The sequence below is a fragment of the Littorina saxatilis genome, linkage group LG3 (assembly GCF_037325665.1).
Source record: "Littorina saxatilis isolate snail1 linkage group LG3, US_GU_Lsax_2.0, whole genome shotgun sequence".
Taxonomy (NCBI): Eukaryota; Metazoa; Mollusca; class Gastropoda; order Littorinimorpha; family Littorinidae; genus Littorina; species Littorina saxatilis.
Window position 1 is genome coordinate 49,350,030 of NC_090247.1, and position 12,500 is coordinate 49,362,529.

The 12,500-nt window shown below is 40.6% G+C and overlaps 3 protein-coding genes across 4 annotated transcripts in view; 2 read left to right on the forward strand and 1 right to left on the reverse strand.

The window, feature by feature from the left end:
- LOC138961225 (mucin-22-like) overlaps positions 1-68 on the forward strand; it is a 3,592-nt gene extending 3,524 nt beyond the window's left edge. The window contains exon 4 of the mRNA XM_070332824.1: positions 58-68. Within this exon, the coding sequence (XP_070188925.1) occupies positions 58-68 (11 nt within the window). The remainder of the gene's footprint in view (positions 1-57) is intronic.
- Positions 69-5,105: 5,037 nt separating this feature from the next.
- Positions 5,106-5,834, reverse strand: LOC138961226 (uncharacterized). The gene has a single exon (XM_070332826.1). The coding sequence runs from the start codon at positions 5,832-5,834 to the stop codon at positions 5,106-5,108; it is 729 nt and encodes a 242-aa protein (XP_070188927.1).
- Positions 5,835-10,376: 4,542 nt separating this feature from the next.
- Positions 10,377-12,500, forward strand: part of LOC138962543 (mucin-2-like) — a 35,522-nt gene continuing 33,398 nt past the window's right edge. Inside the window, exon 1 of one of the 2 annotated variants that reach the window (XM_070334387.1) lies at positions 10,377-10,742. The gene's annotated coding sequence lies outside the window, so the exon portion shown is untranslated. The remainder of the gene's footprint in view (positions 10,743-12,500) is intronic. The other variant, XM_070334388.1, reaches the window with a different exon arrangement.

Genomic DNA, 12,500 nt, shown 5'->3' on the forward strand with positions numbered 1-12,500 from the left:
CACATCAATTTTAGGCTTGAATCACTGAGGTGTGAAATACGATTTGTCACCTAACAGTCGACTTTTGACCTTGGCCAATTTGCTAGAATTTAGGTTCTTATAGTTTTTATATGTTTCTCACCCTGGACATTGCACTTCACTGTTAACATACTGTAATGCAGAGGCAATAGCAGACACACACACACACACACACGCTTGCACGCACGCACGCACGCACGCACGCACGCACGCATACACACACACACACGCATGCACGCACGCACGCACGCACACACAAACGCACGCACGAACGCCCGAACGCACGAACGCACACACAAACACACACACACACACACAAACACAAACCCACACACACACACACACATACACACACACACACACACACACACACACACACACACACACACACACACACGCACACAGACACAAGCAAACACACAGGCAAACGCACTAACACTTAAGCAAACACATTTAGAACAAACCAACCAACGAACAAACAAACAAACAAGCAAACAAACAAAAACTAACAAGTCGCGTAAGGCGAAAATACAACATTTAGTCAAGTAGCTGTCGAACTCACAGAATGAAACGGAACGCAATGCAATTTTTCAGCAAGACCGTATACTCGTAGCATCGTCAGTCCACCGCTCATTACAAAGGCAGTGAAATTGACAAGAAGAGCGGTTTAGTAGTTGCGCTGAGAAGGTTAGCACGCTTTTCTGTACCTCTCTTCGTTTTAACTTCCTGAGCGTGTTTTTAATCCAAACATATCATATCTATATGTTTTTGGAATCAGGAACCGACAAGGAATAAGATGAAAGTGTTTTTAAATTGATTTCGACAATTTAATTTTGATAATAATTTTTATATTTTTAATTTTCAGAGCTTGTTTTTAATCTAAATATAACATATTTATATGTTTTTGGAATCAGAAAATAATGGAGAATAAGATGATCGTAAATTTGAATCGTTTTATAAAAAAAATATTTTTTTTACAATTTTTCGATTTTTAATGACCAAAGTCATTAATTAATTTTTAAGCCACCAAGCTGAAATGCAATACCGAAGTCCGGGCTTTGTCGAAGACTACTTGACGAAAATTTCAACCAATTTGGTTGAAAAATGAGAGCGTGACAGTGCCACCTCAACTTTCACGAAAAACCGGATATGACGTCATCAAAGATATTTATCAAAAAAGCGAAAAAAACCTTCGGGGATATCAATCCCAGGAACTCTCATGGAAAATTTCATAAAGATCGGTCCAGTAGTTTGGTCTGAATCGCTCTACACACACGCACGCACGCACACACACACATACACCACGACCCTCGTTTCGATTCCCCCTCTATGTTAAAACATTTAGTCAAAACTTGACTAAATGTAACAAAAAACATGCTGCAAAGTATTAAGACACGGTTACACACACACATACACCACGACCCTCGTTTCGATTCCCCCTCTATGTTAAAACATTTAGTCAAACTTGACTAAATGTAACAAAAAAACATGCTGCAAAGTATTAAGACACGGTTATTTCAGTTTTCATTGTCTTTGCGTCAAGAGCATACGGGCATACGAGAGCTTTTGTTAGACTTTTTCTCTCTCTGATAAACCACTGCACGGTAAACTTTAACTGCAATGTGTGAACAGATCAAGAGATAAACAAAAGACTGCACTGAAGTTTTGCAGCATTCTTCTCAAGTGGAAAGGGCAAATGGAGAGGAAAGGACAATGCGCATTAGCTGAACAGTTTGAAGTGCTCATCGAAGGTATGAGCTCATGCGGCAGCGTGCATGCATGCTTGCTGAAATTTGAAATGTTTGCATACTTCCTGGTCAGTTCACCTTTGTTCTCGCTAACTAAGCATTGCAACTATTTTAACAAACGAAGCAATCGATGCAGTTTACCATTATTTTTTCGTTTTTCCGTGCTTTGTGTACCGTACTTAGCTTCAAAAATCTCAATGCATTAGTTTTGTTCATCCACCAATAGTGAATTTTGTTTGTTGATGTTGTTTATGATGGTGATATTGTTTTGTGTTGTTGTCACTCTTGTTTTCATCTTTTGTAAGAGTTTCTAGATGGTTGTTTGCTCGCTGGTTTCTTGTTTTGTTATTTATTTTGTGCTTGCTTTTATATATATACTAGCAGTTAAGCCCGGCTTCGCCCGGGAGTAAGCGGAGCCCTGTAGCAATTTAAGACGCTCGCTATCCCATTATCATTAGCTTTACCTCCTTTGTTTGGATACTTACCTTCTAGAAATTTCCGGAACTGTCCAGTTAATTTTTCTTTCTTCATTTCTTCCCCTCATAGGAGCAATAGCGAGTCTCTAATATCACTGGCATGATGTGCTTGCTACCGGTGAACAGTTATCTCCCTTACCTTCTAGAAATTTCCGGAACTGTCCAGTTAATTTTTCATTCTTCATTTCTTCCCCTCATAGGAGCAATAGCGAGTCTCTAATATCACTGGCATGATGTGCTTGCTACAGGTGAACAGTTATCTCCCTTACCTTCTAGAAATTTCCGGAACTGTCCAGTTAATTTTTCATTCTTCATTTCTTCCCCTCATAGGAGCAATAGCGAGTCTCTAATATCACTGGCATGATGTGCTTGCTACAGGTGAACAGTAGGCACTGAACTGGTCTTGCACCATATAGGCTGTATTCAATAAATGGGAGGTCCATAATCTGAGAAAGGAAACAATGAATCAAGAAACTAAAACCCAGGTGCACATCTGCGGCACCTAGGGAGTGTACGTGCACACTATCTTGTTCCTGCCTCTTGCCATCTCAGAGGTATGGCGACCACAGACAAAGAAGAGTTATCTCCCTTACCTTCTAGAAATTTCCGGAACTGTCCAGTTAATATTTCATTCTTCATTTCTTCCCCTCATAGGAGCAATAGCAAGTCTCTAATATCACTGGCATGATGTGCTTGCTACAGACAAAAAAGAGTTATCTCCCTTACCTTCTAGAAATTTCCGGAACTGTCCAGTTAATTTTTCATTCTTCATTTCTTCCCCTCATAGGAGCAATAGCAAGTCTCTAATATCACTGGCATGATGTGCTTGCTACAGATGAACAGTAGGCACTGAACTGGTCTTGCACCATATAGGCTGTATTCAATAAATGGGAGGTCCATAATCTGAGAAAGGAAACAATGAATCAAGAAACTAAAACCCAGGTGCACATCAGCGGCACCTAGGGAGTGTACGTGCACACTATCTTGTTCCTGCCTCTTGCCATCTCAGAGGTATGGCGACCACAGACAAAAAAGAGTTATCTCCCTTACCTTCTAGAAATTTCCGGAACTGTCCAGTTAATTTTTCATTCTTCATTTCTTCCCCTCATAGGAGCAATAGCAAGTCTCTAATATCACTGGCATGATGTGCTTGCTACAGACAAAAAAGAGTTATCTCCCTTACCTTCTAGAAATTTCCGGAACTGTCCAGTTAATTTTTCATTCTTCATTTCTTCCCCTCATAGGAGCAATAGCGAGTCTCTAATATCACTGGCATGATGTGCTTGCTACAGGTGAACAGTAGGCACTGAACTGGTCTTGCACCATATAGGCTGTATTCAATAAATGGGAGGTCCATAATCTGAGAAAGGAAACAATGAATCAAGAAACTAAAACCCAGGTGCACATCTGCGGCACCTACGGAGTGTACGTGCACACTATCTTGTTCCTGCCTCTTGCCATCTCAGAGGTATGGCGACCACAGACACACACACACACAGACAGACACTCTCTTTTATTATATGTATAGATATATATGTGTGTGTGTGTGTGTGTGTGTGTGTGTGTGTGTGTGTGTGTGTGTGTGTGTGTGTGTGTGTGTGTGTGTGTGTGTGTGTGTGTGTGTTTTTCACTTCTTTTTCCCTGTTGATATCAGTGCATACACCATGCATTTCAAGACGCTTAGAGCGTCAATACAAGGACAATTGCGTTGTGTAAGGCCCAATCGCGTGCCCTGAACCCATTCACGTTGTCATTGTGTCCTTGTGTTTGAAAGCATTCTGGAGAGACTAATGTTTCTTCTTCTTCTCTCCGTTGGGGCCGGGTTTATTTGATAAACGTAAGTGGTCCCGCGTTGATGTCACTTGTCGATTCCGGATGCGGTGTGTGCCTCTTGGAATCGGGATGACAATTTAAACAAGTCGCGTAAGGCGAAAATACAACATTTAGTCAAGTAGCTGTCGAACTCACAGAATGAAACGGAACGCAATGCAATTTTTCAGCAAGACCGTATACTCGTAGCATCGTCAGTCCACCGCTCATGGCAAAGGCAGTGAAATTGACAAGAAGAGCGGTTTAGTAGTTGCGCTGAGAAGGATAGCACGCTTTTCTGTACCTCTCTTCGTTATAACTTCCTGAGCGTGTTTTTAATCCAAACATATCATATCTATATGTTTTTGGAATCAGGAACCGACAGGGAATAAGATGAAAGTATTTTTAAATTGATTTCGACAATTTAATTTTGATAATAATTTTTATATTTTTAATTTTCAGAGCTTGTTTTTAATCTAAATATAACATATTTATATGTTTTTGGAATCAGAAAATGATGGAGAATAAGATAAACGTAAATTTGGATCGTTTTATAAAATAAGTTTTTTTATTACAATTTTCAGATTTTTAATGACCAAAGTCATTAATTAATTTTTAAGCCACCAAGCTGAAATGCAATACCGAAGTCCGGGCTTCGTCGAAGACTACTTGACGAAAATTTCAACCAATTTGGTTGAAAAATGAGAGCGTGACAGTGCCGCCTCAACTTTCACGAAAAGCTGGATATGACGTCATCAAAGACATTTTTAAAAAAAAAACGAAAAAAACCTTCGGGGATATCAATCCCAGGAACTCTCATGGAAAATTTCATAAAGATCGGTCCAGTAGTTTGGTCTGAATCGCTCTACACACACGCACGCACGCACACACACACACACACACACACACATACACCACGACCCTCGTCTCGATTCCCCCCTCGATGTTAAAACATTTAGTCATAACTTGACTAAATGTAAAAAACCAGCACTGAGAAAGGGCAGGAACTGGATAGGTTGGGAGGCGTTTAAAACTATGTACAGAGGTTGAGGGATTAGGGGTTGCCCACTGGCGGCTGCAGGGGGCTGCTACCGCCGAGACGTGAGCGGAACGACTCGAGGCTTGGGGCTGATGTCGTCGTCGTGGGAAGATGGTTCCAGTTGGAGATAGTCCGTGGGAAAAAGGTGTTGCATATGGCTTTATGGAAGTCCTGTTGCTGCCTCAGCCCATCTCCTCTTGTTCTTGCGTCGGAGCTATGGAGATAGTTCTTTTCGTCTATGCCGACCATCTTATGCTTGATTTTGTACAGCATCATGAGGCGATTGTTTTCTCGTCTATTTTCCAGAGTTTCCCATCCTAGGTTGTTCAGCATGTTGGTAACTACGCCAGGCGTTTTTTCAAAGTAGTTGTTATGGGCGTATCTGGCTGCTCTTCTCTGGACCATTTCTAATGCCTGCTTGTCATTTTCCTGATGTGGGTCCCACACTGTTGACGCGTATTCGAGAGTGGGACGAACCATGGTTGTGTAGGTAGCTGACTTCACCTTCGTCGTGCATTCTTTAAAATTTCTTCTGAGAAATCCCACGGTTCTGTTTCCTTTGGCGGTCACGTTCTTGATGTGATTGGTCCAAGATAGGTTTTCGGTGATGGTGACTCCTAAGTATTTGCTCTCCTTGGTAGTTTCGAGAGTCTGTCCATGTAGGTGGTAGGTGGACAATATCGGCGGCTTATTCTTGCTGGGAAGTATGCGGATGATGTTGCATTTGCTTGGGTTAAACTCCATTTGCAAGAACGTCGAGCCTTTCGAGTACACACGCCTTCAACCGATCAAATGCTTTAATGAAATGCACACACGCATGAAAACACATTCGCGCACACGAAGAGACCGACAGGGAAGCAGGTAGTTAACACACACACACACACACACACACACACACACACACACACACACACACACACACACGATTGACACACACAGAACGTCAGTCGTCATAAAGATGTTGAACTATCCTTTAATTGGCGACATGGCACACACATACCCCGATTTTGAACATGACAGGAAATAAAAACCCAATGATTTGACCCTTGACGAGTTTTAAAATCACGCATGCCCTTTAAAAAGGCCGTGGCAATTGAATTCACATGTTTACGGCCAAAGGGGTGGATCTGTGCAATGAATGTTGAAAAGCGATGTCTCTTTCTTCCGTATGGCTTTGAATTTTGTTGTGTCTTGAGACGAGGAAAACCCCCAACATTGTCACCTTAAAGACATTTTGTGTTGCTGCCCCTAAAGGCATATAACATGAAGAAAAGAGCCATCGCAAGAAACGGAAAATCTGCACTTGATTATTCTATTAAACACGCACACGAGCCAAACCTGTCAAACTAGAAGTCACGCCAAAAAGTCAAAAATCTTTCACACCTTCTTCACCCATATAACGCCGTCCTTTCGTGGACTTGGTATTTGAACTGTACAGGCATATCAAGGGGTATTGTGCTAGCGGATTGGATGTCTTCTTTTGTTGAAATAAGAAATTTGATCGTAGGTCTTATGTAAAGCTGATGACCAAATCATGACAGCCATTTGAATATTCCAGTGTGGAGACGAGGGGAGGGAGAGAGAAGTCAGAAGTCAGAATGTTTTATTGCCTAGGCTATGAGCCCATTGCAAATTGGGGGGTGGATTTGGGGAGGGGTATTCGAACACTCGATCAAATATCGAGACCGAATCCGAAAATTTCCGAGGGAAATAGAGAGAGAGAGAGAGAGAGAGAGAGAGAGAGAGAGAGAGAGAGAGATAGACAGAAAGACAGAGAGAGAGAGAGACAGACATATATATATATATATATATATATATAGAGAGAGAGAGACACACACACAGAGAGCGAGATACAGAGAGAGAGACAGAGAGAGAGAGAGAGAGAGAAAAGGATACAGGGAGAGAGATAGAGTCAGATAGAGATACAGAGACAGAGACACAGAGAGACAAACAGACAGACATATACACAGATAGACTGAGACCGCAACAGACTGACAGACAGGCAAACAGACACAGACATACGTCTCGTCGACAGTGACAGGAAGACAGATAGACAGGCAGACAAGAAAAAGTGAGGCATACAGAATTAAACAGAAGATAGATAGATAGATAGATAGATAGATAGATAGAAAGAAAGACAGACAGATAGACAGATAGACAGATAGACAGATAGATAGATAGATAGATAGATAGACAGATAGATAGATAGATAGACAGACATATAGATAGATAGATAGATAGATAGATAGGTAGATAGATAGATAGATAGATAGATAGATAGATAGATAGATAGATAGATAGATAGATAGACATAGTAGTAGGCGGACAGAGACAAAGACAGAAAAGCAAACAGCTACATTCAAGCAAAGAATCTGGGCCATGCTAACTTTTCAGGAGCAGTCACTCCCTGTTATATTTATCATACCCGAACTTATTATTACATTTCTTGCATATCGTTTTTAGTGAATGAAGCATCCACCCCGTTCATGGTACGAACAAACAGAAGACGTCTGTTCTTTTCGAAATTCCATGCTTTCATGAAACCTAATACGTGCAACAGATAGGCGACTACTGTACACGTTTGTCAATGAACCGCCAGTAAAACGCCCAAGGTGGCTGCAGCATATCCGCTTATTCTTTCGAAAATACATACACACAAAAAACTATAACTGGTTTAAGCACCCCAGGATCCCTTTAGTCAGTGAGAGGGGGCTAGTGAATCGTGACACATGTCGAACATATGATACATTCAAGGTGGAATTATACCAACAGGTTATTTGAAATAACTGACGTTTTCCACACAGTAATTAAACGGCAGATTGACTTTGTCAGCTACCGGCAGCTTAATCCTTCAAACTCGTTTACTCTTTTGACAAAAGCGGTACGTGGGTGTGCTCATAAAAAAGATGATTATACGGCTCTCCACCCCCTTCCATTCCTGAGTCGCCTTATCAACGAGGGCGGTTGATATATTGGGTTCGTTGAACAATGATCTTTTCGAATAAATTTGAGCCAAAGAACAGCATGTGGTACGTCCCTGTGGCTGTGTGCATATTATTTGAGCAGTTTTGCGTCACACTTCCGCCGCAGGTGTTCGACCAATCTGAAAGCGTTTTGCAACGCCATATCATTCCCTTCGCTGCACCTTTACTAGACCAAAAAAAAAATCTTCCTTTGGATAGGAAAAGTGTTGGTGCACCCAGTAAGATTGTGCGCTGGAAGAGATAGAACGTGGCTGCATGGTTAAGACTTCGCAACCAATATAATCTACGAGCTAAAATGTCAACGTTCTTTACCTGCTATGTCGCCAATTTCTTGTCTAAAAATGACTGTATATTCTCAAATTACTACGTAGCGTGATACAAAATATTCTTTGGGGAAATTTATTCATTCCTTCCCTTTTCTTCATTTCAACGGTCTGTAATTTTTTCTCTCTCCAAAACTAGTCAAAGTGTGGCAATAATCCTGTTCCCACAACTGAAAGGTTCGTGCCTGAAATACTGGTATATATATACATATATATATTTATTTTCTTATATATTTTATTTAAATTTAAAAAAAAAATTGTATTAACTAATCAACCTATTTATTTATTTACTTATTTTTCGATCTATGGATGGATTGATTAATTGATTGGTTGATTGATTGATTAATTGACTGATTGATTGACTAGTTGATTGATTTTGTATTTATTTTTATTTATCGATATACGTTTTTGCTCTTTTTGTATGCTTTTCTTATTTGAAAGAAATGAGGAAACACAGGAGAGTTTCTTTAGTCTTGCTTTAAAATCGCTTTAAATTAAGTTAAATATATACAGATAGAAAAAAACAAAACTCAAACACACCAGTCAACATCGTCATGCGGTTCGCTGTAACTTTCCCCGAATTCAACACAACACAATGAGCAGAAAAAAGCCCTTCAGTGGAGCTGCCAGTAACACCCCCTTATCTTTGTATGAAGGCCCACACTTTTGGACTCCCCTGTTTTCGATTTTTGCCACGATTCTGTTCTAAGCTCGTCGCGCAAACACGAACACAACGACAGGTTTACACTTCGGGTGCAAATGGCGACTGACATCTCCCGGAGAAGAGATATACATCAACGAGCACCAAAGTGGAGAAAAAAGTTCATCACTGTAGTGCATGCTGGGTACCGGCACGGTTGGCCTAGTGGTAAGGCGTCCGCCCCGTGATCGGGAGGTCGTGGGTTCGAACCCCGGCCGGGTCATACCTAAGACTTTAAAATTGGCAATCTAGTGGCTGCTCCGCCTGACGTCTGGCATTATGGGGTTAGTGCTAGGACTGGTTGGTCCGGTGTCAGAATAATGTGACTGGGTGAGACATGAAGCCTGTGCTGCGACTTCTGTCTTGTGTGTGGCGCACGTTATATGTCAAAGCAGCACCGCCCTGATATGGCCCTTTGTGGTCGGCTGGGCGTTAAGCAAACAAACAAACAAAAGTGCATGCTAGGTCTGATTATCATTGTGTGGGTGCGTGTACCGATGGTGCATTTCCTGGAGAAAACCTCCTGGAGCATTACCTTTTTCCGCACGTTGGCTGCATGAAACGTGATTTGTGTTCGTCTCCGCTGACACTTTATGTAAACTCTTGTCCAGACAGGGATGTAGACAATTGTGCGCCGGAAGGTTTGACATTTAGAATATCAGTTCCTCTATCTGCGTCAGTCGTTGGGTTTTCCTGTTTAAAAAAAAATTGTGTGTGCTTATTCTTTCGTTTGTTTGTTTGTTTGTGTGTGTGCTTTTTTCCCCTTGGTCTTTCTCATTGTGCATACGCACCCCAAAGCGAGTAACAGAATGATCATCGTAAGTCATTCCACAAGAGGTCAAAAATGTAACATAGCCGTGGCAGACTGTGTGTAAACTCTGCAACCTCCGGCCAGAACGTGCAGAACTGCACAAGCAGACTGACAAGCAAAACGAACCCAATGAGCGAAACACGAACACACTCATGATAGAGACAGAAACACACACACACACACACACACACACACACACACACACACACACACACACACACACACACACACACACACACACACACACACACACACACACACCTTTCCTGATTTCTCACCCCATGTCCCCCACACACCCCGCCCACACACATGTCTCCACCCATGACATCACTAACACCACCAACACGCACCCCCCCCCAAAAAAAAATGAATAGAAATAAATTGATGTACACATACACGCTCACCACCACTATACTAATCGGTCACCGTCTATGTTTAGGAACAAGCCGCGTAGGCGACACAAGGCAGTGGTAACGTCAAAAAGGAAAGGACGAAACTGGTTGACAGAGGCGTTGTCCCGAGGTGCGGCCCGGTAGGGAATTGAACAGGAATCCACGCGCCGTTTGGTCTGATGCCAGTTGCACGGTCGGCTCCAATAGCGACCGAACCAGAGAGCTTTCTCGACGACGTCGTCTTTTCGTGTGTTGTTGTGACGAAGACAACTCAAGCAGAGCCCTACTGTCATCGTCGTCGATAATTTTCGAAGTGTTTTCACAAACGGAATTAAAATTTAATTTTTCGAAAGAATCTGTGATGTGAAAACGCAGGAAGTTACGCTGAACACCCGAAGGCTTAGGATCGCAACATTTTACTTCTGCCTTCATAGTTTCAAAGGTATGCTCACCCGTTATTTATTTGGTTTTATCGTTGATTTATTTATTCATTAATTCATTTATTCATTATTTTATTTATTCGTGTGTCTGTTTGTTTCATCATTTATTATGCTGTTGTTTGTCGTTGCTTTTGTTCTTTGATTTGCAATGTGTTTCAGTTTTTTTCGACAAAAGAATACAAATGTAAAAGATATGCCATTCAGTAATAATAATGAAAAAAAGAACACGAAAAAAAGCACACTCACAAAAACATTCACATTAAAAAAAAAAACGAAAACAAGATAAACAAAAAAAGAGTAAAGCAGACATACATGACAACACAGAAGCACAAGGGACATATCGTAGAACATGTGTGTGTTGTGGATGGAATCCTTGGTGTCGGGCCATTACAGCGAGTAAAGAAAGAAGTCAAATACGTAGAGGCAAATCAAATACTTTTCTTCTGGACAGTCTCCTTCATCATGCTTTAAGCAAATAAATAAACATAAATGAACAACTGAACAGTATATAAACCCTCCACATGAGTAGTCTATGCATGCCAGTTTCCTTTTCTGCCTGGAAAGTAACAGATGTCTGAATTCGTTTTGTGGCACGTTTTCAGTGAAATAAAGGTTAAACAAACACACACTCTGAACAGAAATTTAGCCCGAACGTTCATCAAGTATAATCAACAGTTTGATGTCTGTGTGCAAAAAAGTATTTAAATAGGATAATGATTCCAAAAGAATGGCGTCTACTCTGACATAAAATAATTGAAATAAGCTGATTTATATCCTGTCCACGTCAATTTAGAATTATAATTGCTAAAACGTTTCGAAATGTCAATTTACTATTTTCCTTCATCACACACTTCATTTTCCTCTATCGTGCAGTAAAAACACGACTGAGTTTAGCTTCCCCTTACGAACAATTTCGTTGTGTACATATACCCTTCCTCGTTAAAAACGCGATTGTTCTAGCGAGAAAACGTAGTTATACGTAGAAACAAAAATAAAGACTGGGTTGTTCTCTTACCTCCATTGATTCAGAACATATTTTAAGCAGGTTAATAACACCAATCTTTATATTCAGCGAACTACTGCTTATCTGCCACTGGATTACAATTTAATATAATGTACTACGTATATTCTTTTTACATTTAGTCAAGTTTTGACTAAATGTTTTAACGTAGAAGGGGAATCGAGACGAAGGTCGTGGTGTGTGTGTGTGTGTGTGTGTGTGTGTGTGTGTGTGTGTGTGTGTGTGTGTGTGTGTGTGTGTGTGTGTGTGTGTGTGTGTGTGTGTCTGTCTGTCTGTGCGTGTGTGTGTGTAGAGCGATTCAGACCAAACTACTGGACCGATCTTTATGAAATTTGACATGAGAGTTCCTGGGAATGATATCCCCGGACGTTTTTTTTCTTCTTTTTTTCGATAAATACCTTTGATGACGTCATATCCGGCTTTTTGTAAAAGTTGAGGCGGCACTGTCACACCCTCATTTTTCAATCAAATTGATTGAAATTTTGGCCAAGCAATCTTCGACGATAGCCGGACTTCGGTATTGCATTTCAGTTTGGTGGCTTAAAAATTAATTAATGACTTTTGTCATTAAAAATCTGAAAATTGTAAAAAAAATAATTTGTTTTTAAAACGATCCAAATTTACGTTCATCTTATTCTTCATCATTTTCTGATTCCAAAAACATATAAATATGTTATATTCGGATTAAAAACAAGCTCTGAAAATTAAGAATATAAAAAATAATAATAAAATAAAATGT